This window comes from Halichoerus grypus, chromosome 1 (genome assembly GCF_964656455.1).
Source record: "Halichoerus grypus chromosome 1, mHalGry1.hap1.1, whole genome shotgun sequence".
NCBI lineage: Eukaryota > Metazoa > Chordata > Mammalia > Carnivora > Phocidae > Halichoerus > Halichoerus grypus.
The window spans coordinates 166,079,057-166,106,031 of record NC_135712.1 but is presented as its reverse complement, the minus strand read 5'-3'; the positions used below and the strand labels follow the sequence as shown (position 1 = coordinate 166,106,031).

The following is a 26,975-nucleotide window of genomic DNA, read 5'->3' as shown; positions in this document are numbered from 1 at the left end:
AACTAAATCGAAGCGCTTTGTAATCCCGGAAGCGCTTTGACATCTCCCTAGGAGCGCTGTGCAAACTGAAGCGCTTGGTGATCGCGGAAGCACGTTGTGGGTTTGGAAACCAAACCGACGCCCTTAGTAAATCTCGGATCGTTTTGACTAAGGCGAAGCGCGTTGGCATCTCCGAAACCTTGAGAACTGTGATGGGCAGTGGAAAGAAGGGGGAAAGGTCAGTGAGGCCCCTGACTCTGACCTTCTGGCTTACCCTCCCCCAGGGGACCCAGGGTGGCGGGAGTCTGAAGAGGGCTGGTGTTGGAATCCAGGCCCCCTCTTTACCTTGCAGGTGCCCATGGCGTCGGAGCGGCGCAAGGTCAAGTACCACTGGAGCAGCACTTCAGAAGGGTGTCCCCGTAAGCGCAGCTGCCTCCGGGAGCCCAGTGATGTGGCCCCCTCCAGCCGGCCAGCTCCTAGCTCTGCGTCGCGTTCAGGAGGGACCAGCAGCCCCAAGCGCCTGAAAGTCCAGAAGGAGGACGATGTGGCCTGCACGCCGAGGTTGCCCCGGGGCTCATCCTGCCGCAGAAATTCCTCCTCCTCCTCGCATTCTTCCGGCGCAGGTGTGGGCGGGGCTGCCGCCAAAGGCTGCCTGATTCGGAGCACACGGGGATTCCTTTCGTCAGAGGGATCCCCTCTTCGCCCTGTCAACCCCTCTCCAGAAGAAATGGCTTCTCTAGAGGAGGAAGCCTGCAGCCTTAAGGTAGGTGGCTGCGACGCCTTGGAATCGGTGAAGCCCCTTCCACGTGGCTTGAGCTGTTGGTGGAAGGAGACTAAAAAGGGTCGTGTCCTTCAAGATCTTTGGGGTCTTCCCAGAGGTCTGCTTATCACAAACCCGGCGGACCAAGGGGGGTGGCCTACAGTGCCATAGAGAGGTAGTTTTCAAACTTGGCAGCACTTTAAAACTACTTGGGAGGTTTGTGCCTGCTTCTCATTCCCATTTAATTGGGCTGGGGTGTGGTCTGGGTTTCTAGATTTGTAAATGCTCCTCCAGTAAATTGTAATGTGCAGCCAACCAGGCTGGAGGATAACCGCCGTAGAAGGTGCATTGCCTGCTCAGGAGACACAGACCTATTTATTTCAGTTGTAAATTTAAGGAATTGAGCCCTTGTACTTTGAACTTATCTGAGTCACAGAACTGAGAATAAGAATTTGGTTCTTGGTGTAGCTTTTTACTGAAGTTACAGTTTCTAGCACCTTGGGGTTTTGCTTGGTGGGTAGCGTAGAGTTTGTTTTGGAGCTTAAACATTTAGTTCCCCATTGGGAACATGCAGGAGGGTTTCTCAGAGGAGGTACATTTCCTCCACTGTTTCGTTTTATGTGAACTTAAAAAAGGATAAAATTTTCCCAGTGAGGGAAAGTTGAACATGAGTCTGTGAGAAATAGAAGCAAATGCAATTCATCTCTCATAGTTGGCTGTTTTCCCGGTGAGAGAGTACTAGCTAACGTTGCCGGCCCAAGTGTGAGCTTCATCCCCTTTTTCAGTCTCCTATTTTGAACAAATATTTACTGAGGGCCTAGATCATTCCAGGAGAGTTCTAGTTGCTTGGGATTCTCAGGTAACAAAACAGATCACTGCCCTCTTAGTTTGTATTCCGGGTTTGGAGCTCTGGGCCTTAAGAGGTGAGGAGTTTTGTATGAGGAAGAGTGGAGGGAAAGTCTTAGTTGGGTGAGATGGGCTGCCTTCAGATAAAGTGATCTTACAAAAGCAGTGAAAAAAGGCACTAAGGAACATGTCTCTAAACTTCTGCGTGGTTAAATTATGTGGAGCTGAGAAACTAGGCTGTCCTTGGCTGTTTATCCTGGGGAACTCTTAGGTGAAGTGCTCCAAGTGTTCTCACCGTGGACCTCACAGAACTCTTTATGGCACATCGTTTTTTTTTTTCTCAAAGATTTTATTTATTTATTTTAGAGAGAGAGAGCACGATCGGGATGAGGGGCAGAGGGAGAAGCAGACTCCTTGCGGAGCAGGGAGCCCAACGTGGGCCTCAATCCCTGGACCCTGGGATCATGACCTGAGCTGAAGGCTGACGTTTAACTGATTGAGCCACCCAGGCGCCCCTGGATTTTTTTTTTTTTTAACAGTGATTTCAAAAGCTTTGTCTTTAGCATAAAAATACATATTGAATATGACTCACAGGTAAATCAAGTAAATATGGGGCTTTGCCCATACAATTTAATCTTGTCATTAACCCTTCTTGATACAGTTTTTCCACTTGATTTGGGCACAGCATGAAATAATCTCGATTGATTACATTTGACTTCAGTGACAATTAGAGATAGAATGAAGCCTTCCAAGAAGGGTAGGAATCTGCCTAGTCTTCCAGGTGTACTGCATCCCTGGCTCAGGGTGACCTGCAGACCAGGAACCAAGATTTGAAGGAATAGCCTTTAATCCAGGTGGGTCTAATTCTATCATGGGCCCATCTTTATCTTATTTAGGCCTAAGGGGTGTTTTTTGCCAAAATCAATTTAAATGGTTAAGCATGGAGCAGTGAGTAGTCCAGTCCTGTGTCAGAGGTTGTGGGGTTAGTGCCTTGCTTTTAGTCAGTAAGCTCTTGAGGGTTACTGGGTGTCAAGTACTCTGTTGGATTGTGGAGCCGTGAGACTGCTTCTAAGGGGAACACATCCTGGTGGGCGGGCTTGAGAAGTCACAAGACTGCCTCATGATGTGGTGTGTGGAGCATAAGAGCCCAGAATGGAGACTAGAGAGCTAGGTAGGGGGCCGATTGCAATGGGGCTTTAGTAGCCAAGGGAATTTGGATTTTACTCCAAGCCATTAAAGAGTTATGTAGAGTTCTATACACAGGGAAGGCAGATGTGCATTTTTGAAAGATCACTCATATTGAGTGAGGATAGAATATGGGGATGTTGATATTATTAATTCAAATTGTCCTTCTCTAGCACTGCTAAGGGCTCTGCCCTTTAGTGTTAGTTTGAAAACAAGGTACAGTACTTGACTCATCTTGATGAATTACAAAATGCCTTTCTTATTCTCAGTCTGCACCTCTTCCCCTCATACTCTGCAGTCATGTCCAGCTTGTTTTTCTAGTAAGTCCTGAGTACTGTCAGCAATCACAGCCCAGTGGCACTCACAAAAACAGAATGTTCTCCCCCTTGGTCCTTCTAAGGTCCCCTCATTCCTACTTTTACCCACCTATCTACCTGTTCTGCATTTGCTCTGTAAATTTTGAGGGGTAAACACTTGGCTTTGTGTGTGGGTCCCCCATTATCTGTCTCCTCCCCACCTTCAGCACAGAGGTCTCGGCCAGGTCACAGAATATTCAGAGGGGAATGTTCTGGCTTTGGTAACAATGCCACAGACTGGGTAGCTTATAAATAATAGAAATTTATTTCTTATAGTTTTGGAGCCTGGAAGTCTGAGATCAGGGGGCCAGCATGGTCAAATGAGGGCCCTTTTCTGGTTTGTAGATTTCTCCTTCTGTCCTCACATGGCAGAGGGGGGCAGGGGAGCTCTCTTGGGGACTTGTAGATAAGAGCACTAGTCACATTCATGAGGGCTTCACGTTCATGACCTAATCACTTCCCAAAGGACCTAATACCACCTTCTTGGGGTTAGATTTCAACATATGAATTTTGGGGGGACCCATTCAGACCATAGCTAGACTGGGCAATTTGGATTTACTAGAGATTGCTGCTGGCCAGCCTCTTACTGTTTGTTCCTTATTTCCTCTAGGACAGTTGTTTGAGAGGTTTTCTCAGATTCTAATGGTAGCTGATGATCTTTGTTTCTTCTGTAGAGAAAGATTAAATTTGTCTGTTGTGAGCACCTTCACCTACCTTATATTATTAGTCTTAAGTATGACCTTCTTCATTCCTATATTCACTTTAGGGAAGAAAGACTGGAAGGGAAAATTGGAGCATTTATGATGTGATAGACTTTCATCAAATAGAATTCTCAGTGTTTGACCCATAAGCTCTCACATAATCCTGAGAGTCTTATGAAATAGGCAGTATTATCTTTACGTGTCCGTTAACAAATATTTACATATCGGTTAACAAATATTTGAGCACCTAGTATGTGTAGGCGCTGGGAAAGGAGACTCAGAAATGTTAAGTAACTTGACCAAGGCCATCTAGCTTGTATGTGGCAAAGCTGTGCTACCCCAGATCAGTGGGACTTCAAAGCCTGCATTCTTAGCTCTGCGACCCTCTGAGCCCCTGTTCTGTCCCAGGCTAGTGTTAGCGTGAGGGGTGGAGAGACGAAGAGGGCAAGATCCTCCCCCTTGAGGAGCTCTCTGCAGGGTGGTACAGGCCCAGACACAAGAAGCCATTGTGTGTCTTGGCTCTCGAATGACAGAGCTTTCCTGTGTGATCCTGGTTCCTGCGGCTTCACCCAGCAGATGTCCGGTGCTTGGGTGGAAGTCCATGCTAGGAGTTAGAGGTGCGGAGAGGAAGGCATGGTTGAGGCACTGAAAAGTCCTTCATCACCAAGCATCGTGTGGAGTGCTGTAACGGGCATTTGAAGTACCAAGGGTCAGAGGAATGAGTGACTAATGTTGAGAAAGTCCTCACAGAAGAGGTGCTGTTAGAGTTCTCTTGACAGACGAGGAGGAGGAGAGGACATTTCAGGCAACGGAACAATGTGTGTCCAAAGTGTCAGGAAATGCTGCTGGTCTGAAGCACTTGGGAGACGCATGGTTCCTGAAGGTCCTCACTTCCCTTTTCTCCAGCCGCCCTTCTTCATTCCCAGGCACCTGGGTGTATGGACAAAGGTGGGAGAGGATGCTGGAAAAGAAGCCTGGGGTCCAGCCTGTGAACGGCTTCTGAAGTCAGGCCCAGGAGTTGGCGAAGTTTCCTGTGGGCAAATGCAGAAGCACTGAAGGGTTTTAGCAGAGGTGTGGTGTTGGCAGATTTTAGAGCTCCTCTGGCACACTGCAGAGAAAGGATGGGAGGGAGTAGGCAGGGAGCTGGGTACGAACTGTTGAAATCGTGCAGGCTGGCGGCGCCGAGCGCTGCAACAGCATCTCCACTGAGTCGTTGCCTCCTGCCTTCAGAGGTGCATAATTCAGCACGCAGCAGCGCCAGCAAAACGAAATCGCTCCTGTTTGAAGCCAGGTGGTTTGTCTCTTCTGTTGAACTTCAGGCCTTGTCTTTACCTTTATAGCCTCCTCTCCACTTCTGAAGATCTTGGGTGACCTGGATCCATTTCAGGTCCTCATGGTCTTTGACATCGCAGCCTTTGCTACTGTTGCTCAATTTTCGTATTTTCGCTATTCTCCCTTGGTTTCCAGGATATTAGGGGGAGCTTGAGTTTGCCTCCTGGTTCTGCCACTTACACGCCATGTGGCAGTTCCCCTCTCTCTACAAGAGGGATGACAGCCATGGCAGCTCTGGGAATTGTAAGGCCACATGAAAACATAAGGTATGGGGGCGCCTGGGTGGCCCAGTTGGTTAAGCATCTGCCTTCAGCTCAGGTCATGATCCCAGCGTCCTGAGATGGAGCCCCATGTCTGGGTCCCTGCTCCGCGGGGAGTCTGCTTTTCCCTCCCTCCCTCCCTCCCTCTCTCTCTCTGTCTCTCTGTCAAATAAGTAAAATCTTAAAAAAAAAAAAAAAGGAAAACATAAGGTATGTTATTCTAATTCTAACCCTTTTTTCTCCGACAGGTGCAGTCCTGGTCTTCACTACCAGGGTTGGCAAACTGGTGGTCCATAGGCTGAATGTGGCCCACTAGGTCCTCAAAGTATTTAATATTTTGGAGATTTCACATTAAAAATATATGCCTCCGGTCCACACCTCTACCTTGAACTGGAGACTTGAGTGACCCTCTTCTGCTTCCCCACTTTCTACTCCCTTTTCCTGTGTTCTTTTTCTCTCTGGCACTTTTCACTCTCCAAAATACATATGTTGCCTTTCTTCTGGTTTTCCTTTCCCTCACCACCTAGAATAGAAGGTCCAGGAAGCAGGTATTTTTATGTTTCATTGGATGCTAAACCCGCAGATTCAGAACAGGGCCTGCTGGCATATAGTAAGTGCTCCACAAAACATGGCTGGCTGAATGGAAAAATGAATTCAATTTGAGATTTCTTGTTTTATCTGAAAAACTGGAATCCATAACTCTGGGTCTGTACTTGCAAGCGGCAGCAGTTGGTTTGAAGTGAGGAGCTGTGACCCTTCAGAAGGTGCAGGGGCTCCTCCGTTTGTTGTCAACCTCATCTTCCCATGTTGTCCTCTACCCGGCCTGGGGCGGGGGTGGGAGGGCAAGGAGAGGGGTAGCTGGTCCCACAGGCAGAGGTAGAGAAGTCAAAGAAGGGGTTTGGGGCCTTAAAGGATGAATAGGAGTTTATCAAGTGTAAAATGAGACGGAGGCAAGGGTGTCACAAGCAAAGGGAATTAGGTTTGCCCGTGACGGTACAATGGGGATGCCTGAGGATGGCGGGTGGTTGGCAGTAGTGAGAGAAGCAGGCCGCGGGGAAGCAGGCTGAGACGTTGTGGCTGTGTCCCATAGGGCGTGCCCGGGGAATCTTCAGGTTTTTTTTTTTTTTTTAAAGATTTTATTTATTTTTTGACAGAGAGACAGCGAGAGACGGAACACAAGCAGGGAAGTGGGGGAGGGAGAAGCAGGCTCTCCGCTGAGCAGGGAGCCCAATGCGGGACTCGATCCCAGGACCCCGGGATCATGACCTGAGCCGAAGGCAGACACCAATGACTGAGCCACCCAGACGCCCCTTCAAGTTTGCTTTTAATGTTTATTAGATTTTCTTCATAGGGAAAGGTATTAAAAAAAGAGGCTTATCTCCTTTCCCGGATAATCCCTGTAGACATTTTTAAAAAATGTCCACCATGTTAGAAAATTAGGAGAGGTTCAAAATGTAAGGTAAAAGCCACCTTTCCTGTCCATCTCATCAAAGTTAGTAGCTGCCAACAATTTGAGTACTTCTGGTAAAAAATACTATGCCATACTACTGTCTAGATTTACATATTTCAAAAGGCTTTTTTAAAAACAAAGATAGTATGTACTTCTTGGAAAAAATTCAAATTATATGAGAAGTCTATAAAATAAGAGCATAAAACTCTTTGTGTAACCACTCCCTTATTGATGGACATCTCTTGGAGTAGACTACTTTTCCTCGGTAGAGAAAAAAGATCAGCAAGCTTAGTGTGGAGTTCTTTCTCTGTATATTTGAGAGGGATTTAATACAAATGAATTAGAAGTGCAAGTTGTAGGGACTGAAGAAGGCCTTGGGATAATGGTCAGTCTGGGTCATAGCTGGGGAGGTTTGGACTTCACTGCTTTCAAGATGATTCTAGGGATAGATTTGTGGAGCATTCTTACCCCAGGCTGGGATTGGATTGGATCTGAGTTTCACAGTAAATTAACATTGAAAACAAATAGTCTAGCTCCTGGAATGCGTAAGTGCTCAGGGGAAGGAAGGATGGGGCTGAGACTTCACCTGTGTTTATGAGGAGATGATTAGGAGTCAGGGGGTAGTTACAGTCTCTGGACTGACCCTCCTGCATTCTCTGGGAGACCAGACGCCTTCCGGCACCGAGGTTTCGATTTGGGGGAAGGAGTTGGCAGAGAACTTCAATAAGGCGTGCACTCTGCTCTCAGGACTTGGGAGATTGGAGTCTACTCCTCCCTGGGCCCTTGGATCTCCTGGACTCTTAGATGTGGGATTGTGTTAGCTGGTTTCTAGAGACCCTTTTAGTGCTGAAGTTTTGAGCTGCTCTTTTGCCTGTGTGTGTTCCCAAGTGTGTGGTAGTCCTTGGCCTCAGGGAGCTTACAGTTCAGTGTTACTAGACTGTTCATTTCTCCGTTCATTCCTGCCTGCTGCAGTGTGAGGGTATTACCTGATGAGCATGAGAAAGTGAATAATAAAATGGCAGCAATTCAGGCCCTTTCACAGTGGCACTTCTCAGTGGGGTGGGATGGAACCCTCCGGGAGAGAATCTTCGTCTTAGCCACTGTCACCTTCCCTGTGATTGGTGCAGCAGCCACTGATTTATAATTTGCTGAGTGCTTCCTATATGTAATCGCCCTTCGGATAACCGTTTCACGAACTGAGATTTTTTTTTTCCTCCCCGCTTCCAGGTTGATTCAAAAGATAGTTCTCGTAACTCCACGAACTCTGAATTTGCAGCTGAAGCGGAGGGTCAAAATGATACAAATGAGGAACCAAACAAGGTGCAAAAAAGGAAGAGGGATCGATTTCGAGACCAGGGCTCTACGGTGATCTACCTGAAGGCTATCCAGGGCATCCTGGGAAAGTCGATGCCAAAAAGGAAGGGAGAGGCTGCCACGAGGGCAATGCCGAACAGAGGAGAGCGTCCCAGCTGCGGAGAAGGGCCAACCAGGAGTGTCACTGTGTCTCCTCAGAAAGGGAAAGAGTCAGCCCCGGAGGTGAAAGCAGAGGATGAAAAGGCTGTGCCAGAGAGGAGCAGTTTCTGCGACAGGAGAGTGGTGATAGACCCTCAGGAGAAACCCATCGAGGAGACAGCTGGTGACCGAAGGACAGTCATTGACAAGCACTCTCCAGCCCTCGAGTTTTTGGATGACTCCGACTCTCATTTAGAAAGCCAGAAGGTGAGTAGAGCTTATACCAGGCATGGGGTTTTTAGTTCTCTTGATGATAAGTATTTGGTCTTTCTAGTTTGATCCTGAGTGTTACTCATTAAAAGCAGCACTTTACTTACCAAGGACTCCAGGACCAACTGATGGTTCTTTTCTAAAATACCTTTCAGAGTTACTAAAAAATCTCAATTCAGTGCTATCTCTCTCTCTCTCTTTTTTTTTTGAATTTAGGATTTATATGTTTGTTAGGATATACATTTGCCTGCCCTAACAAAGGCCAAAATAACAGTGGCTTAAAGAAAATAGAAGTTTGGCTTGAGGAGGAGGGCTGCACGGTGTTGGGGACCCTGGTGCCATCTGTCTTGATGCTCTGCTGCATCAGCCTAGTCTCCATCTGTGGTCTGAGTGGCTGCTCTGATAGGACCCTGAGGATGTTACCTTGACATTCCAGGCAGTAGAAAGAGGAAAAGAGAAGAGGAAAGTACACTTCTTCCCTTTTAAGAGCTTGACTCAGAAATCCACATCATTTTTGCTTTTAGCTATTGACAAGAATCTAGAAACCTGGCCAACACCTAGCTGCAAGGGAGTCTGGAACATTAACTTTCATCTGGGAGACTTATACCCAAATCACTCTTACTGCTCTTGAAGGAAAGAATGGTATTGGAGGGAAAATAGCAATTTTTAACATAGTTTATAACTGGGGGGGGAAGGCATTCCTCTGTTGTACCCATCTCTGCTTATATTTACTTATGACTCTTAGTGGCAGCTCCTTGAATCTCTTCAGCTCTTTCTTCTAGTACTTACCTCCGTATTTCTAAGTAATCCTGCACTGTGTATTGATTTTCCAGTTGTAGACCTCTGTGGACTGCTTACTTAGAAGGTGAGAATTCAGTTCTCCACGCTAACTTTGGCACCATACCCACGAACCTGTGACCTCTCCTTTTAGCAGCTCCCTGTGTTGTTGTCATACAGTTTTTGGCTAAATCAATTGAAGATTTATTATCACCACGTTCATAGCGGAGTCACGTAGTATACTCTGATCACATTTCCTCTCGTACAAAAGTTTATGTTCCTTGGAGATCATCGTTGCCTTGTTTTTTTCCTTTAGTTTTCTCTGTACCTATCACTAATTCATCCTCAGACTGCTAGTGCCATAAAACTCTCCTCAATATTGTTAAAATAAGTAATCCTGCTGATCCTTAGAGTTCCCATTTTTCCTGTTTACTTTCATTTTTGCTTTCTAAGTAATTGAGTGTATATAATAATACATACTTTTTTCATTTTTGACATACTTAATTTCTAAGAACACTGATGTTTTGAGTATTCCTTTTTTAGAGTATCCTATTGTTTTGAGGTTATCGTGCCTTCTCTGGTCTCTGAGAATATTATAGGTTTGTTTTGAAGTTTTCGTCTCTTTTTTGCACTACTTTTTCTCTGAGTTTCCTTCTGATTTTTTTCTTTTTTTTCTAAGTATTTTGGTTTCTATGTTTTATTTTTTTTTAAAGATTTATTTATTTATTTGACAGAGAGAACGAGAGCAGGAACACAAGCAGGGGGAGAGGCAGAGGGAGAAGCAGGCTCCCTGCTCAGCAGGGAGCCTGATGTGGGGCTCGATCCCAGGACCCTGAGATCATGACTTGAGCCGAAGGCAGACGCTTAACGACTGAGCCACCCAGGCACCCCGGTTTCTATCTTTTATGGTAGGGCTCTCCTGGAATGTGTTGGCTGTCCATTCATATTTAAAGATGGAACTTTCAAAAGCTGGTTGGAAGTTCTAAGTGTGTGGATGGGCTTACCAACTGCTGGCTTCAACATAGGGTGACAACACTGGGTGATTTTGTGGGGACCCCAACTGGATCTGTGGCTTCATCTTCAGAGGCTGCTCAGTGTCCCTGGGAGAAATGCTCCACTCCCCCACCTAGGAGGCACACATCTGGCTGGTGCTGTTCTGAGAGTCAAGTTGAGGGAGGGACCTGGGTTCTCACTGTCCAATATGTGATGGTCCCTCACCCTTGATTGTGTGTCTGTTGTTCCTGATTATTCCATAGGCTCCTTGGCTCAACTTTTTCAAGCATGAACCTTAGTCTTTTGCTGGATGGGGGGAAGGCAGATGTATCTGCACAGGATGGGAGCAGGGATCTCAGGACCTAACTTCACAGATTTCCAACTCATTCTCCTGTTTTCATCTTCAGCTTCACCTTTTCAGAGGTCTGGTACCTCCAATTCCTGAGTCTTTTGGGGGTCCTGTGCTGTGACTCAACATGTTTCTGGGTTTTTCTCATTGCAGGCTTAGGTTTTGGCCATCTGTGGTCTGCTTATCCAATAACTGTTCATCTGTCTCTTTTCTAGCAGCTGATTTTTATTTAATTTGTTTTGCCGTTTTTTCTTTATGCTTTCTCTTTGTAGGTTTATGCCTTTACAAGTCATTTCCTATAATTTTCTTTTTTTTTAAAGATTTAATCAATTAATTGACAGAGAGAGAGACAGCGAGAGAGGGAACACAAGCAGGGGGAGTGGGAGAGGGAGAAGCAGGCTTTCTGCTGAGCAGGGAGCCCGATGTGGGGCTAGATCCCAGGACCCTGGGATCATGACCTGAGCCAAAGGCAGACGCTTAATGACTGAGCCACCCAGGCACCCCTCTTTTTTTTTTTTTGAGAGCATATGCACAGGGGGTCGGGGGACAGGGCAGAGGGAGAGAGAGAATCTTAAGCCATGCCCGGTGTGGGGCTCAGTGTCACGACCCTGAGATCATGACCTGAGCCGAAATCAAGAGTTGGACGCTTAACTGAGCCGCCCTCATTTCCTATAATTTTCAAAGGGTTTTTTTGATAGGAAGGACAAAAACTACATAGGCTATATTTAACTGGAAATCCCAAGAACAGTAGGTGTTGTAACCTACTTTTTCTGCTAACTCGATGATGGGTGCGTTTCCTGTCTGATGTTGATCATGATCTTGTTGGGCTGCCTAGAATTCCCCTTGTATGGATGAACTTTCCAAACTTACACACCTGAACTCCTATTTGTCAGGCTGGACATTTAGATTGTCTTTAAGTATATATTTGGAGGCAGCATGATATGGTAGGTAAGCACTGCATGCTGGGATCAGATAGTTTGGGTTCAAATCCTGGCCACCTGAACTGTGATCATGAGAAAGCCACTTAACCTCTTTGAGCCCCAGTTTCTTCTGTGTAAAAAGTCACAGTTGAAATCTTACTATGGTTAAACAAATACAGGGATCAGCACACTTATTCTGTAAAGGGCCAGATAATATTGTAGACTTTGTGGCCTCTGTTGTAACTGTTCAGCTCTGCTGAGTAGCATGAAAACAGAGACTTAAGTGAATGGGCCTGACCGGATTCCAGGGAGATTTTGTTTACACCAATAGACAGTGTGTTGGATTTGGCCTGTGGGCCTCTGTTTGCTGAACCCTGAACGATACATGAAAACACTTGGCTCAGGGCGCCTGGGTGGCTCAGTTGGTTAAGCGACTGCCTTCGGCTCAGGTCATGATCCTGGAGTCCCGGGATCGAGTCCCGCATCGGGCTCCCTGCTCAGCAGGGAGTCTGCTTCTCCCTCTGACCCTCACCCCTCTCATGCTCTCTCTCTCATTCTCTCTCTCAAATAAATAAATAAAATCTTTAAAAAAAAAAAAGAAAAAGAAAACACTTGGCTCAGTGCCTAAGTGTATAGTAGGACTTCAGTAAATGTAAGTTTAAAATTTACCATATTGGTGAGAACATAAGGCAATCATGAACATAGGTAATGTCCCATTTTCTCAAAAAGAAAATCCAAGGGCTGCCTGGGTGGCTTAGTTAAAGCGTCTGCCTTCGGCTTGGGTCGTGATCCCAGGGTCCTGAGATTGAGTCCAACGTCAGGCTCCTTGCTCAGCGGGGAGCCTTCTCCCTCTGCCTGCCATTTCCCCCTGCTTGTGCACTCGCGTTCTCTCTCTCTGACAAATAAATAAATAAAATCTTAAAAAAAAAAAAAAAGAAAAGAATAAAATCCAAAACCCTTTTCTTGGCCATCTTGACCATATAAGCCTTTCAAGGACTTAGATGACATAATTGTAATGGTATGTATTTCTAGTTACACATGCATTTTTGGATTCATAATTTTCCCCCCTCTGCCATTTTTCCCACTCTCACATTTCATTAAATAATTTTACTGAAACTTCACATGTCTTTGACATGGTCTTTGTTGTCCCTGGAGTTCCTTTTTGAGTCATGTAGCATGATTTCCTGAACTTCCCTGATAATAAGAATGAGAGAATCTGACTCAGGTCTGAGGTGGGACGTGGGAATCTGTGTTTTTAAACAAGTACCCTTGGAAGATAGAGAAATTTGGGAAGCAACTAGAGGACGTCATCTACCCTTTCTTCTGATTTGGAATTTTAACTTTTTGTGGAAAATTTAAAACACTTATGTAAATTATCCATTCACCTGTCAACTCATCTTCAACAATGAATTCACTGCTAATCTTGTCTTACCTTTTTTTCTCTCCACAAATTTTTTTTTGTTAATAAAGTAAGCTCCATACCCAACATGGGGCTTGAACTCACCACCCTGAGATGATGAGTCACATGTTCTGTGGACTGAGCCAGCCAGGTTCCCCTCTCCACAAATTATTTTGAAGCAAATCCCAATTACCGTACCATTTCATCCATAAATATTTCATTGTGAATCTCTAAGAGATACAGTGATCTTTAGGAAAAAACAAGTGTAATTACAATTTTATTCGACCCCCCACACACACATGCACACACACACACACACACACAGAATCCTTAATAACATCAATGGTCCAGTCATTGATTAAATAATCCTGTTTGTTTCATGATATTTTTAATTTGTTTAAAACAGTATCCAAATAAGAGCCGTATGTGGCAATTTCTAAATATCTCAAGTCTCTTAGTCCTTGTAGATTCTCATCCCCTCCCATTGTGGTGTAATTTTTCCGTTGTAAAAAAAGGACATTTGTCTTGTAGTTTTCTGCAGCCAAGATTGCGCTGATGAGATATAGCACTTTTTGAATCCATGTATAATTCTGTCCCTGGAAATTTATGTCCAGTTGCCAATAGCTGTTCCTGTCACACTCAGGCACTTTGTGGTTCATTTTTTCTGGAAGTGTATTTTGGGATTGCTACCATGTAGCAACTTCCAATTATTTTTCAGGTTACTTTTTGAGTAAATAATATTCTCGTGGTTCGAAAATAAAAAATCTATTTAGTGAAAAGTAGCTTTCCAGCCTGGTCCTGTGTTACCCTATTCCTCCACCTGGATACCACTTTATAAGTTTCTGAAGTATTTTTCCAGTGTCTCCTTATGTGTAACCACTTAGCCATATTGTTTTTTTTTTTTTTTTAAAGATTTTATTTATTTGAGAGAGAGAGAAATCATGGGTGGGGAGGGGCAGAGGGAGAAGGAGAAGCAGACTCCCCTGAGCTGGGAGCTCAATGTGGGGCTTGATGATCCCAGGACCCCGAGATAATGACCTGAGCCGAAGGTAGACATTTAACCGACTGAGCCATTCAGGTGCCCCTACTATATTGCCTTTTATTTTTATTATTTAATTTTTATTTGAGAGAGCATGAGCACAAGTGGGGAGTAAGGGGGAGAGGCAGAAGCAGACCCCGCTGAGCAGGGAGCGGGACCCGGGGCTTGATCCGAGGATCCTGAGATCATGACCCAAGCTGAAGGCAGATGCCTAACTGACTGAGCCACCCAGGCACCCCCTATATTGCTTTTAAAAGTGAAATTTAAAAAACAAAAAGTGGTCTTTAAAAGATTTGTTAAAAATGAAGTCCAGTGGAATTGTGAAGTCATATCCCCCAGGAATAATTATTAAATCTGGTATGTCTCTTTGCCTAACCCTGCCCCCCCCCCCATTTTTTAAGATTTTATTTATTTATTTGACAGAGAGAGAGCGTGCACAAGCAGGGAGAGAAGCAGGGTCCCTGATCAGCAGGGAGCTAGATGCGGGGCTGGATCCTAGGACCCTGAGATCATGACCTGAGCTGAAGGCAGATGCTTAACTGACTGAGCCACCCAGGTGCCCCAACTACCCCTTCTTTTTTAAAAAATGGAAAAGGGAAAAAGGGAAGTAAGGAACCTTCCTGTAAGCATCCAACGTTAGTTTGGTTGCGGTCTGTTTGGGGTCATTTGTCCTCCTCACATAAAAGAACCTCTGTTTGTAATACAGGAGACTTTTGTAAGAACTGGAATATAAAATGATGCCTCCTGGGGCACCTGGAGGGCTCAGTTGGTTGAGTGTTCGACTCGGTTTTGGCTCAGGCTGTGGTCTCGGGGCCCTGGGATCCATTACCACCACAGGCTCCACACTCAGCAGGGAGTCTGCTTGAGATTCTCTCTCTCTCTCCCTCTGTCCCTCCCCCTGCTTGCACTCTCGCTCTCGCTCTCTCTCTCTCTCTAAAATAAATAAAATCTTTAAAAAGATGCCTCCTTTATGAGGGATTATTTTGGGGGGCAAAACCTTGGTTTCTGTTTGGGTATTTTTTGTAATTTTAATCAGATTAACTTGTTATTAAAAAGTAGAATTTCCAAGAGCTGTATTGCAAAGATGTTAGTTGCATGTTACTGTATGTGAGAATCGTTTTAACTTGAGGTGCACATATACAAAAGTAATGATTCCGCTATGCCTTATTGGAAAAAGGGAAAAAAAAAACGAACTTGTTAAGCTCTAGTAATACTGCGTTTTTTTTGTTGTCTGGGTTAGTAGAAATTTCCACCATAATTAGATAGTTTTTGAAGGATTATTCTCCCTTAGAGATTAACTTTTAAAAATTTTTATTTTTTATTTATTTATTTTTAAAGATTTTATTTATTTGACAGACAGTGAGAGAGGGAACACAAGCAGGGGGAGTGGGAGAGGGAGAAGCAGGCTTCCTGCCGAGCAGGGAGCCTGATGTGGGGCTCGATCCCAGGACCCTGGGATCATGACCCGAGCTGAAGGCAGACGCTTAACGACTGAGCCACCCAGGCGCCCCTTAAAAAACTTTTTTAAAAAAGATTTATTTATTTTAGAGAGTGCGTGCATGTGGAGGGGGAGGTAGAAAAAGAGGGAGAGAAGTAGACACCCCACTGAGCGGTGAGCCTGATGCAGGGCTCCATCCCAGGTCCCTGAGATCATGACCTGAGTTGAAATTGAGTCGGTTGATTAACCGACTGAGCCACCCAGGCACCCCAAAATGTTTTGTTGTTTTTTTTTAAAGTGAGCTCTATGCCCAAGGTGGGTTTTGAATTCGCAACCCAGAGATCAAGAGTTGCATGCTCTAATGACTGAGCCAGCCAGGCACCCCTAAAAAACTTTTTATGGGAAATTTCAAACATACTCAAATTAACTACTAGTGTTAGTAAATCCCCCAGGTGCCTGTCACCAGCTTCAGGAGTTCAGATTAAATTTTAAATATGCTGCAATTTAAGTTATCTTACATCTTGGAAAAGATTCTTGTTTGGATATTTTTGTTATTCAGGAAAGGAGTAGCAGGAAGAAAATCTAAAGTAGGAAAGTATCATATGGGAAGTTTATAATTCATTAACATTTTTGTTACCAATATTTGTTTTCTTTTGGAGTATAGGTAGCGGTATGGAAGGTTAGTATAGGCAGTAGAAACAAAAAATGTTCCCATTTTAAGGAGATAAATCAATTTATCCATCATGCTTCTTTGTAGTGAATTTTTCATTATGTGAATTGTATTATACAAATATTTTTAGGAAAAGAGCTTTGTAAGGCCTGTTGCTCAAGCCATCTGGTCCCTGTGGGTATAGATGGTTTCATTAACCAAAAGAAACCAGGACCCTTAAACAGTCTTCTTTGCATGAGTTGAGATCCCTGTTTTTACTGTATTTCTCAAACCGGATTTGCATCCAAGTGACATGGGGACTTAAATACAGAGTCCTTGGGGACCTGTTGAATCACAATATCACAGATGAGGGTGGGGTAGCTTTAAAAAGCCCCCAGTTAGTTCTGATGTGAAGCTAAATTCAGGAGTCATTGCCCCATTTATTCTACAAATTAAATCATCAAATATTTATGAGCACAGTATGCTAGGCACTGTTGTAGGTGTCTGGGAGACACGAGTGAAGAAAATAAAAATTCCTGACCTTGAAAACTTCTGTTCTAGCAGGACTAAATTGATTTAATGTAATGTATAGCTGGTTGATCCATTTACTATTGCCAAGCAGTGGCTTAAACTAAATGTTTTATTTTGCTCTCAATTTTGTGAGTGAGGAATTCAGGAAGGTCTAGACAGGGCAGGTCTTGCTTGGGGGTCGGGGTGGTGTACTCTCATGCTTCTGAAACTCCAGTATCCTGGCAGGATGGGCAAGATGCTCACTCACGTGGCCGGCAGTTGAGGCTGGCACCTATAGGTGACCTCTCGAGAATATGGTGGGCTTCAGGGTGGTCTGGCCTCTTCCCTGGTGGTTGGCTTCCCTGTGAGGAATAAGCTGACAGAACCAGGGGGAAGCCACAAGGCTGTTCAGACTGCTGCTGTGTTCTGCTGGCTACACGCAAGTCACTAGATTGGCCCAGGTTCAGGGGGAGGGGAGGGCTCACAACCCCACCTCTCAATGGGGAGTAATGTAAAGCGAATTTGCAGACACATTTTAAACTCACCATGACTATGTGATTTTGCATTTAAAATGTTAGAGACATGTTAGAGTTGAGATATGTTGGGTGCTGCCTTTCTCTAAAATCCCCAGTACACAGTGTATTCTAGTGAGAGCAGTTTTTCTCCAAAGGGATCATTCAGAAAGGGAGTACAGGTATGGCATCCCCTTTAAGGATGATACTCTTTTTTTTTTTAAGATTTATTTATTTACTTTAGAAAGAGTGAGAAGAGTGCATGTGCGTGGCGGGGAGGGGCAGAGGGAGAGAGAATCTCAGGCAGACTCCCCACTGAGCGCGGAGCATGACATAGGGCTCCATCCCACGACCCTGAGATCATGACCTGCCGAAATCAAGAGTTGAACGCTCAACTGACTGACCCACCCGGGCGCCCCTAAGGATGGTATTCTAAGACTTTGGTCACAAGTTTATTCCCTGAACCTCATACGACTGCTTATAGCTGTAATCTGGCTCACATTCTAGAAATTATGAGGAAAGCAGGCAACAAAGTAAGCTAATGAGCCAATGCAAAGCCTTCACCATGGCCAGAAAAACAAGGTGGAGTTTATGTTCTGCTGATGACTTGAGCATGAGAGGCCGTCTTCACACAGGAGGGCTCACCCATCGTTTGTTTTCTTTTCTGCAGCCTAAAGAAAGGGAGGTGGTGATAGAGCACACCTCTTCAGGAAGTGACTGGTCTGATGTGGATGAGGTCTCCACAGTCAGATTCTCTCAGGAGGAGCCCAGCTCGCTGAAACTCTCCACAGTTCTGGAGCCTTCTGCCTTCCCCACTGACTATGTCATGTACCCGCCTCATTTGTACAGTAGCCCGTGGTGTGACTACGCCAGCTATTGGACCAGCAGCGCCAAGCCTCCTGGTTACCCGGCCGTGGGCGGCGGCAGCAGCAGCGACCCACTGCAGGCAGGGAGGGGCAGCCGGGCCCTCCTGAGTGATTATTCCCCTAACTCTACAGTGAGCTCCCAGAACACCTCCAGAGACCAGGAGGTGACCGAGGAAGGCAGATCCCAGAACGCTCGTTCATTTCGTTTCTCCAGAAGCTCAGAAGAAGAGGTGAAGGAGAAAAGAGCACTCCAGGAGGAGGCGCCACCCCGTCCCTGCGGAGGACACGCATCTAGCTCCCTGCCAAGGAACCATCGGGAGTCAGGCCTAGAGGAGGGTTTCATTGATACCCACTGTCACTTGGACATGCTGTATTCCAAGTTGTCTTTCAAAGGGTCCTTTACCAAGTTCAGAAAAATTTATAGCAGCTCCTTCCCTAAGGAGTTTCAGGGCTGCATCTCTGACTTTTGTGATCCTCGGACACTGACAGATTGCCTGTGGGAGGAGCTGTTGAAAGAGGATCTGGTTTGGGGAGCCTTTGGCTGTCATCCTCATTTTGCACGTTACTACAGTGAGAGTCAAGAGAGAAATCTTTTGCAAGCATTAAGGCACCCCAAGGCTGTGGCATTTGGGGAAATGGGCTTGGATTACTCGTACAAGTGCACCACGCCTGTCCCGGAACAGCACAAGGTAATGCGGCTCTCCTTAGTTTGCTCACGGTTTCAATTCCTCTGTCAGTTGTTGAACCTAACAATAAAGGTTTCTCTACTTTCAGATCTAGAGAATTTAGAACCCTTAAAAATATAATTGCTCTTGTCCAGACCATCAAGATGTCACTTGTCAAATGCTTCACCAACTATTTCTTTATTATGTAGGAGAGGGGGGCAGTTACTCGTCTGTGACCTCTTACGGCTAATGATACAGATGGCAAGACATCTGTTTTCCTTCCTTCTTGGGAAACAACCAGTTTTATGTTTGTTTAATTAAACTGTATTTTTTATTCTGGTTTTAAAGTTAAGTGTGCCCATAGCAGAATATTTGGAAAATATAAAACTGTGTAATGAAGAGAATTTCCCATCCCACCAGCGACGGCAACTACTATTTTTTGAGCATGGACATTTGGCAGGGGAAGGGTGGTTCCAGCATTTCAGGGGAAGTTTCTGATTTGGGAAGGAGCAGGACGAGGAGAACGACCCTCCCACCCTGTCACTGCTCACACTGCCAGGTTGCCTTTGTTCTAGAATTTGTCGCGTGCAGTCTTCCGCCGATGCCTGGTAGGCTGGGTCTGTGTGCCCAGTATGCTCCAGGCCTCGGCGAGCGGGTGCATGGATGCCAGCCTGGGCAGACAGAATTTGGCAAGCTGGCTTTCCCTTTGGCGCTGTCCCCAGCCCAGTGGGGTCAACCTCTGCTGTATACTGATGCTGGGCCCCATTGCTCCTGGCATCTGTGGTTAATTGTAAATTAAGAGAGGGGAATCTTCTAGAGGCAAAGATTTCTTAATTTTCCCTTGACCAAAGAGAAAATTCAGAGAATGTGTGGTACTCTTCTGACAAAGCAGAAGACTCTAGATCTTTATATGCCTTTAGGAGACAGAGATTCCAATTTGCATACAGTTGTCCATGGCAACCAATAGGCACGCAAGGCTTTTCTTTTTTTTTTTAAAGATTTTATTTATTTACTTGACAGAGACACAGTGAGAGAGGGAACACAAGCAGGGGGAGTGGGAGAGGGAGAAGCAGGCCTCCCGCGGAGCGGGGAGCCCAATGCGGGGCTCGATCCCAGGACCCTGGGATCGTGACCTGAGCCGAAGGCAGACGCTTAACGACTGAGCCACCCAGGCGCCCCACTAGGCACGCAAGGCTTAACAGTTAATTTACGTAAGAAACAATTTCAGGTGTTCAGATGCTTCGGAATCTTCGGATCTCTTTTATTTTATGTTTAAAAAGATTTTTATTTATTTGAGAGAGAGAGTGAGAGAGAGAGAGCACGAACAGGGGGGAGGTGTAGAGGGAGAGGGAGAAGGAGGCTCCCCACTGAGCAGGGAGCCCGATGCCGGCTGATCCCAGGACCCTGGGATCATGACCTGAGCCGAAGACAGACGCTTAACCGACTGAGCCACCCAGGCACCCCCAGAAGGATCTCCAGATGAGTTCTCTAGGACCTGTTGAGGTTACTAAATTTGGAATAGGATGATTTTGACTTGATATACTTTCAGACAGGTAGGTGGGATTTTATTTGTGTGAATGTTTCCAGTTTTCTACTTTATCTAATGAGTTTCTAGTGTAAATAGTGTTTCTGTTCAGAATTAGGTTCGTCTTACACATTCACACAACCTCTTGCCTGTCCAGAGTTCCCTTTCACTACTAATACTAGGAAGCTTGAGTTTCTGGCTTGAGGTGGTCATTTATTAGTCAGAAGTGAATGGAAAAATAGCTAAATTTGAAGACCTAGTGAACAGATTTTTAAGAAACTGGGAAAAATATTTAGTATTCAGCTTTCCTGGCTTGTTTCTCTGGCTCAAGGCAGGTGTGGTATGGAAAGAAGGACAGTTGAGAAATGGAGGCACTGAGGCCACTGGCAGGAGGAAGGGCCTCGTATTTAATTGTATAGCTGGTGTTTATGGAATGCCTGCCGTGTGCCAGGAAACGTGCTGAGTATTTCACAGTAACCTTTTCCTTGATTAAGTTGTTAGGGTATCAGATCTGCATATAGAGGCACATGGGGCACGCCGCACCACAGACTGAACTGGAAGTCATCGCAGGGGGTGGTGAATAAAATCTGTGGCTCTCCCCTGGCTTGGTGAGATAGGACTCAGGACTGGAAAAGGGGGATTCAGAGGAAAGAAATTGCTGGCAGCGGGAGGGCAGAACCCCTGCTCGTGGACTCTCTCTCTCTCTCTCTCTCTGACAGATAAATAAATAAATAAATAAAATCTTAAAAAGAGAAAAAAAAATGGAATCTCTGGCAGCCTCCTGCCTCTGTAGGGGTCTGCGGAGGGCAGGTGTGCTAGGAGGGGATCCGGCCAGCTGTAGATACTGGAACTAGCCCAGCCTTAAAGCCTCTACCAAGCATTCTAAGATTTTGGTGTCAGTGGCCTTTTTCTTTCTGTTGAAAACACAGGTTAAACAAGAATGACATCAGAATTGTTACTGGCTCAGTGTCACTTTTTGGAGAAGAGGTAGCACAAGCGTCAGACTTGAAAATGTCATTCTCAAGTGAATGTCACAGGGCTCGAAGTACCGGCAGTATTTTATTTGATGTTAAAAATGCAAACATGGATTATATTCCACAGTTGAAAACTACTCATGGAAACATGAAGTTTAAGATGAGGTCATTTGTTTATAATGAATTAATACTTGTGTTCTTCTAAAGCTGAACTTGTTAGAGGAAAGAAGTCCTAGTGCCCCCCTTTTTAAAAAATTTATTCATTTTTTTAAGATTTTATTTATTTATTTGACAGAGCAGGAGCAGGAACAAAAGCAGGGGAAGTGGGAGAGGGAGAAGCAGGCTTCCCGCTGAGCAGGGAGCCCGATGTGGGGTTCAATCCCAGGACCCCGGTTTCATGACCTGAGCTGAAGGCAGATGCTCAATGACTGAGCCACCCGGGCGCCTTCCTAGCCCGTTTTTCATTTAAATTATTAACAATATGTGTATTTTACTAGTGACTTGCCTTTTTTTTTTTTCTTAAAAAATATAGTCTACTCAGTCAGTAGAGTATGCGACTCTTGATCTTGGGATTTTGAGTTCAAGTCCTATGTAGGGTGTAGAGATTACTTAAAAATAAAATCTTAAAAAAAAAAAAAGAAGAAAGTTAAAAAATGGAATGTAGCGTATCAGTAGGTATTCACCTAGAAGGGTATCTGATTTTGGTTGAGTAAAGAAAGTAAGTTGGAGAAAATATGTAATTTCCATTCTTTCAAGTATTTGAGCACCTTCCGAGACCCAGGTATTGTGCGAATGTGTGAGTGTGTGTGTGCGTGTGTGTGCGCACACACACACAACTCTTTGGAAAATGTGTGGAAGGTGATTACCTTTTGGGAGTAGGAGTAGAGGTGGGGACAGTGAGGGGAAGGACATGTAAGTCGAACTTTATGTTCCTGAGCCCTGCCCTGAAACCCCACATAAGCATGGCATAGTGGTTGCCATGTGGAGTGCCTGGGTTCATGTTAGAATTGTGGTGCTCCAGCTTACCAGCTGCAGATTACTTGACCTCTCTTGGAGCCTCTTTTTCTTGCCTGCATGGTGGGCTAACAGCAGTAACCTACCTTGGGGCGCTTGTGAGGATCATGTTAGTAATACACCGAAAGTGCTCTGAGCACTACCTGTAGTGAGCACCCCGTAAGTGTGGGCTATTATTGTAATACATTATATAGTCTGCAGAATTGGAGACAGTGGGGGTGCCTGTTGGCCTGGGCGTTGTGGGGCTGTAACAGACTTCTGACGTGGCTCTAACAGGCGTCCTCTTGCCTTCTCCCAGGTGTTTGAGAGACAGCTGCAGCTGGCCGTGTCTCTGAAGAAGCCCTTGGTGATCCACTGCCGAGAAGCTGACGAAGATCTACTGAACATCATGAAAAAATTTGTGCCCTCAGACTACAAGATCCATAGGTTAGAAGGCTGGAGCTTTGGTGGACAAATGAAACAAGCACTTCTTTCTGTGTAGGACATTAGTTGGAAAAAGGAAAACCCAGTGAGGAGGAGATGATAGTATTCAGTCTTTGTGATGTAGTATCTTCTTTAAAGATTAAGTATTAGGTTGAACCATATGAAATTTCTGATTTTGACCATTTATTACTAACAAAATGGCAATTTCATACGGTTTGAGCTAATATCCTAAATCAGCGGTGAGCAAGAAGGGGACTTTCGTGACCCTCATCCCTGGTGGCAGGCTAAAATGAAGTCTGAGTGCTCCGAAATGAGGGCTCTTGATCTGGGGAGAGGCCACTGTGTTGTGACTTAGCACGCAGATATCATTCCAGGGCACCTACAAAGAAATTCTTTGCTTTTCTGAATTTGAAAGTTCATTTCCCCCCATGAAAATTCAGCATGTGTTTAATCTTAATTGTATCCAGGGGCTCTTAAGTTTGGTGTGGTAAACTCTTGATCTCCTACTGTGTGCCTGTCATGGGTGTTGGCTCAGGGCTCCCGGGAGCAGCTGTGGGAGGCAGACGAGTCATCTGGTGCAGAGCCCAGGGCCTAGGTGGGCATAAGGTGCTGTGGGAGCCAGAAGAGGGGCCATTAGCTTAGCTTTGCTGGAGAGGGGCCAGGAGGTGACGCCTGGGCTGGCTTTTTCAAGATGGGTGAGATGGGTTAACTGAAAAAAAAAAAAAAAAGAGAGCCTAGGACCCAAACCAAGTGTTGATGGGTAGCAGAAGGCGGTGGACTGTCAGGCCAGACTGCTCCCTTTCAGGTGCCCAAGCAGAGAGCATGACCTCTCTGGTAGCGCATACCAGAGATGAGATACAGTCCCTTGGCTCTTCAGGGTGGGTTGGTTGGTTTCTCATGGCTTTGTTTTGGGATGTCTTTGAAGGAAATCTCATGGGGGCAGGTAAACCAGGGCTTAGATGGCTCAGTGAAGTGTTGTGGATGGAGGAAGCCATGCATTTTCAGATTGGTTAACAATATGTCGTGTACTAAGAACATGAATAGTTACCAAACAGACAAGATTCCCCTGTAGTCGCACTCCCTAATATCGTCCCTTTTTGGTTTCCTTCCAGTCCATTTGACTGCAGAAACATAATTTTTACCTATTGTAATTGTGATCTTGGAGGGGCCACAGGCTTTAATTCTGCTTCTCTTGTGTTAGAAGCGTACCCTGGCCCTGTATTGTTCTTTGTTCCCTGTGGGGATCACTTGAAGTGCCTGTATAGGATTTGGCGCTCTGATGGGTTGACTGCTGAGCTTCAGTCACCAAGAGTCACCTTGGGTCTTACTGTGTTGGAACCAGCTCTTGTCTGGTTCCTGTGGAGTCCTTCCCTTGGGTGTAGTCTTTGTGTTTCTGGGAATTTGTCCACAGAAGAGAATTTGAGAGGGGAGTTGGGGACTGTTGCAGAGGGCGCTGTGAGAGGGGTCCTGACCTGGAAACCCTCCCCTCCCCCCACCAGGCACTGCTTCACCGGCAGCTACCCGGTCATTGAACCCTTGCTGAAGCACTTCCCCAACATGTCTGTGGGCTTCACGGCCGTCCTGACTTACTCCTCGGCCTGGGAGGCGCGGGATGCTCTGAAGCAGATCCCGCTGGAGAGAATCATCGTGGAAACGGACGCTCCCTACTTCCTGCCCCGACAGGTAGGGGTGTCATCAGGCTGAGCTGAGGTGGGGGTGGTGGGGAGGGGGCCGGTCACCTTTGCAAGGTTGGCAGGGCCAGAGCCCCATTGACTTCCAGGTCTCCCCCTTGGCTGTGTAGATGTCTCCTTGTTGTGGCTCTGCAGAACCAAAAGTCTAGGGGGCTGAGAAGCTGAAGGGTAACCACTCTCTTCCAGGCAGTGCAAAGCCCTACCCTGTAGAGGGTAGTCCAAGGAAGCGTGGGACCCTGCTCACCCAGAGCCCCCCATGACTAGGACTCTCCCTGCACCTGCAGGTAAAGGGGTCTCTACAGGGCAGCCCCAAAGAGGTCCTTGCTGGGGAAGGGCAGGGAGGGGGATCTGTGTCATGGCTGTGCGCAGAAGGCACAGTGATGTTCTGAATGCTTGATGTCTTCCAGGTTCCCAAAAGCCTCTGCCAGTACGCCCACCCAGGCCTGGCCTTGCATACAGTTCGAGAGATTGCGAGAGTCAAAGATAAGCCGCTCGCGCACACCTTGGCCACCCTGCGTGAGAACACCAGCCGCCTCTACAATCTTTAAGCAGAGCGGGTGCGGTCCGGAGAAAAAGGTCAGACTAGAAAAAGGTCATAAAAATCACATTATAGGTTTTTATAAAAATCAGGAAAAAATAGGTTTCTCTGCATTTTCTTACTGTAGAGAATGTGAACATAGAGTGAGCATTAAGCCTGATCTGTCTTGAGTGAACTTGGTTTGGGACCTTCTTCCTTTTCTCTTCCCACCCCTCCAGGACAACCAGTGGCCTGACAGAAGATGGGTCCCAGGTCAAGGAGGTGTCTGGAGAGCCTACTGGAACGAAGAAAAGCAGGACAGGATGTTTGCCTACTTGGAGCTGGTCGGTGGGGTGGGGTGCAGCGGAGCGGGATGCTGGTGAAGGGTTACCCCCAGGGCGGTCAGTGGAGAAGGAAGAGGCCGAAAGGAGGGCACAGCACGTCTGTCAATCCTGATCCCCGTGCTCTGCAGCCTGCGGTTTTGAGCAGTCTTCACAGACGCCCTCCTCCTCGTCTGAGCACATGTGGGTGTGTAACTCGGCTCCTGGTGGTTCTCGGTTCTAAAAATGAACTCTCAAGTCGGAAACCTCCTCTGGGGGACGTTGGCTGGAGCCCCATCTTGGAGGTTTCTGGTCCTGCCACCGCGAAGTCCTCCCCCACCTTCCTGGGACGAGTCTTCAGTTCGGCTGCCCCATTGGCACGTCAGCTCCGCTTGGGCATGGGAGGAAGACCTCGGCTGCTGGCCTTGCTCGTTCCACTGCCAGTGGTATGGAGGGGCTGGGGGCGCTCAGTGGCCGGGGAGTCCTGGCCGATGGGGATGGGACAGACTGGGGGACTCAAGGAAGAGGACCCCAGACAAGGGGTTTCTGCTTACCGGTGCCCCCAGGGCTGCAGCTCGCTTGTGTTAGACTGAGAACGGTCCAGTTTGCAGCAGATGCGACCTCCTACTCTGCTGTCAGGGGCTCCCAGCTGCCCGTTGGTCCATTTTTGCCCCATTCCCCTGGAGCACTGGACCAAGAATATTTCTGTTTCAACCCATGTGACAGCCCCCTGTGTGCCCCACCCAGGTTGAGAGGTAAACCAATTTAATTCTTCAAAACTCTGCCGGGGCTGCTTAGCCCCGGTCTCCGGCCTGTGCAGAGCAAGCAGGCCCGGTGTCTGCCTTCCAGTCCCCTCCTGGGGCTCTCCCTTGCCTTGGCCTCGTCCGTGTCCTTTCTCCGTGTTGGAAGTGGGAGGCTCTCCTTTGACTTTTGAGCAGTTGGGTCATCAAGTTTTAAGCTCTGTTCTGTTCCCTGCTGGTGTATCTGTTATAGGCCCTGGAAGGTTATGGTCGGGGGTTAAGTGTGAGGACACTCTGCACTTTGTCCAAAAGGATCCTTTACCTAGAGCTCCCACAGTGAGACAGGACACCCTGAGTCCCTTGTCTGTTTCTTGGAGGCCAGAGGCTTAAATCGTATGACCCATCCCTTAATGATGGATTTCTCTAGGTGTTTTCAGAAGGTGCATTTGAGCCTTGTAAGTGAAAAGGGAACGGACTCAATATTTCCTATCTGGTATTTCCGTCTCGCCCCGGTACACCCATCATTGGCCTGGGAAGTAGGCCCTGATTCACGTTCGACCTTCCACGGGTCAGCTGTGGGTTGTCTGTGCCTCCCGTTCGCCAGTGTGGGGAGTCGGGGGCTTGTTCTCCTGCTTGGAGGAATCGGAGGACTGAGTGTTTCAGAGTGCTTTATTGTCACCCCAACGAACTGCAGCCTGTCCACCCCCTTCACCACGAGCCCCGGACGTCAGTACTGCCCACACCAGCAGCGGATGGGCCTGCGCTGGAGGGTTCGGGGGGAGGACTGAGTGGATGTCCCCGAGCCTGTGTGGCCTCCCTGCCAAGGTAAAGCACAAGGTGCTATATACTTTCACCTCTAGATTTAAGATGGTCATTTCTGTGTGTCACACAGTGAACCACGACTTGTGTGGGTGCGAAAGCCAGTGGGCATTGTTTTTGATTCGATTTTTGGCTGGCTGACGTGATTGTGTTTGCTGTGCTGCCGGAATGCCTCTGTATCTCCCCCACCCCCTGCCCCTTTTGGCCATCTCTTTCTGAAAATAAAGTGATTGGTCTTCAGCCA

The 26,975-nt window shown here is 46.6% G+C and overlaps 1 protein-coding gene across 2 annotated transcripts; it reads left to right on the top strand.

Annotated features, from left to right (window-relative positions):
• The first annotated feature begins 337 nt into the window (after window positions 1-337).
• TATDN2 (TatD DNase domain containing 2) lies at window positions 338-26,975 on the top strand. Of its 2 annotated transcripts, none has more exons than XR_013448981.1 (7): window positions 338-742; window positions 8,097-8,588; window positions 17,848-18,732; window positions 22,520-22,647; window positions 24,144-24,327; window positions 24,522-24,619; window positions 24,743-24,878. XR_013448981.1 is itself a non-coding variant. In XM_036079874.2 (7 exons), exons 1-6 carry the CDS (start codon window positions 338-340, stop codon window positions 24,881-24,883), a joined length of 2,235 nt encoding a protein of 744 aa, XP_035935767.1. In that variant the 3' UTR covers window positions 24,884-24,911; window positions 25,092-26,975. The 2 variants fall into 2 exon arrangements, 1 of the variants encoding a protein (XP_035935767.1); XM_036079874.2 differs by lacking the exon at window positions 24,522-24,619 and adding an exon at window positions 25,092-26,975 and having other exon boundaries at window positions 24,743-24,911.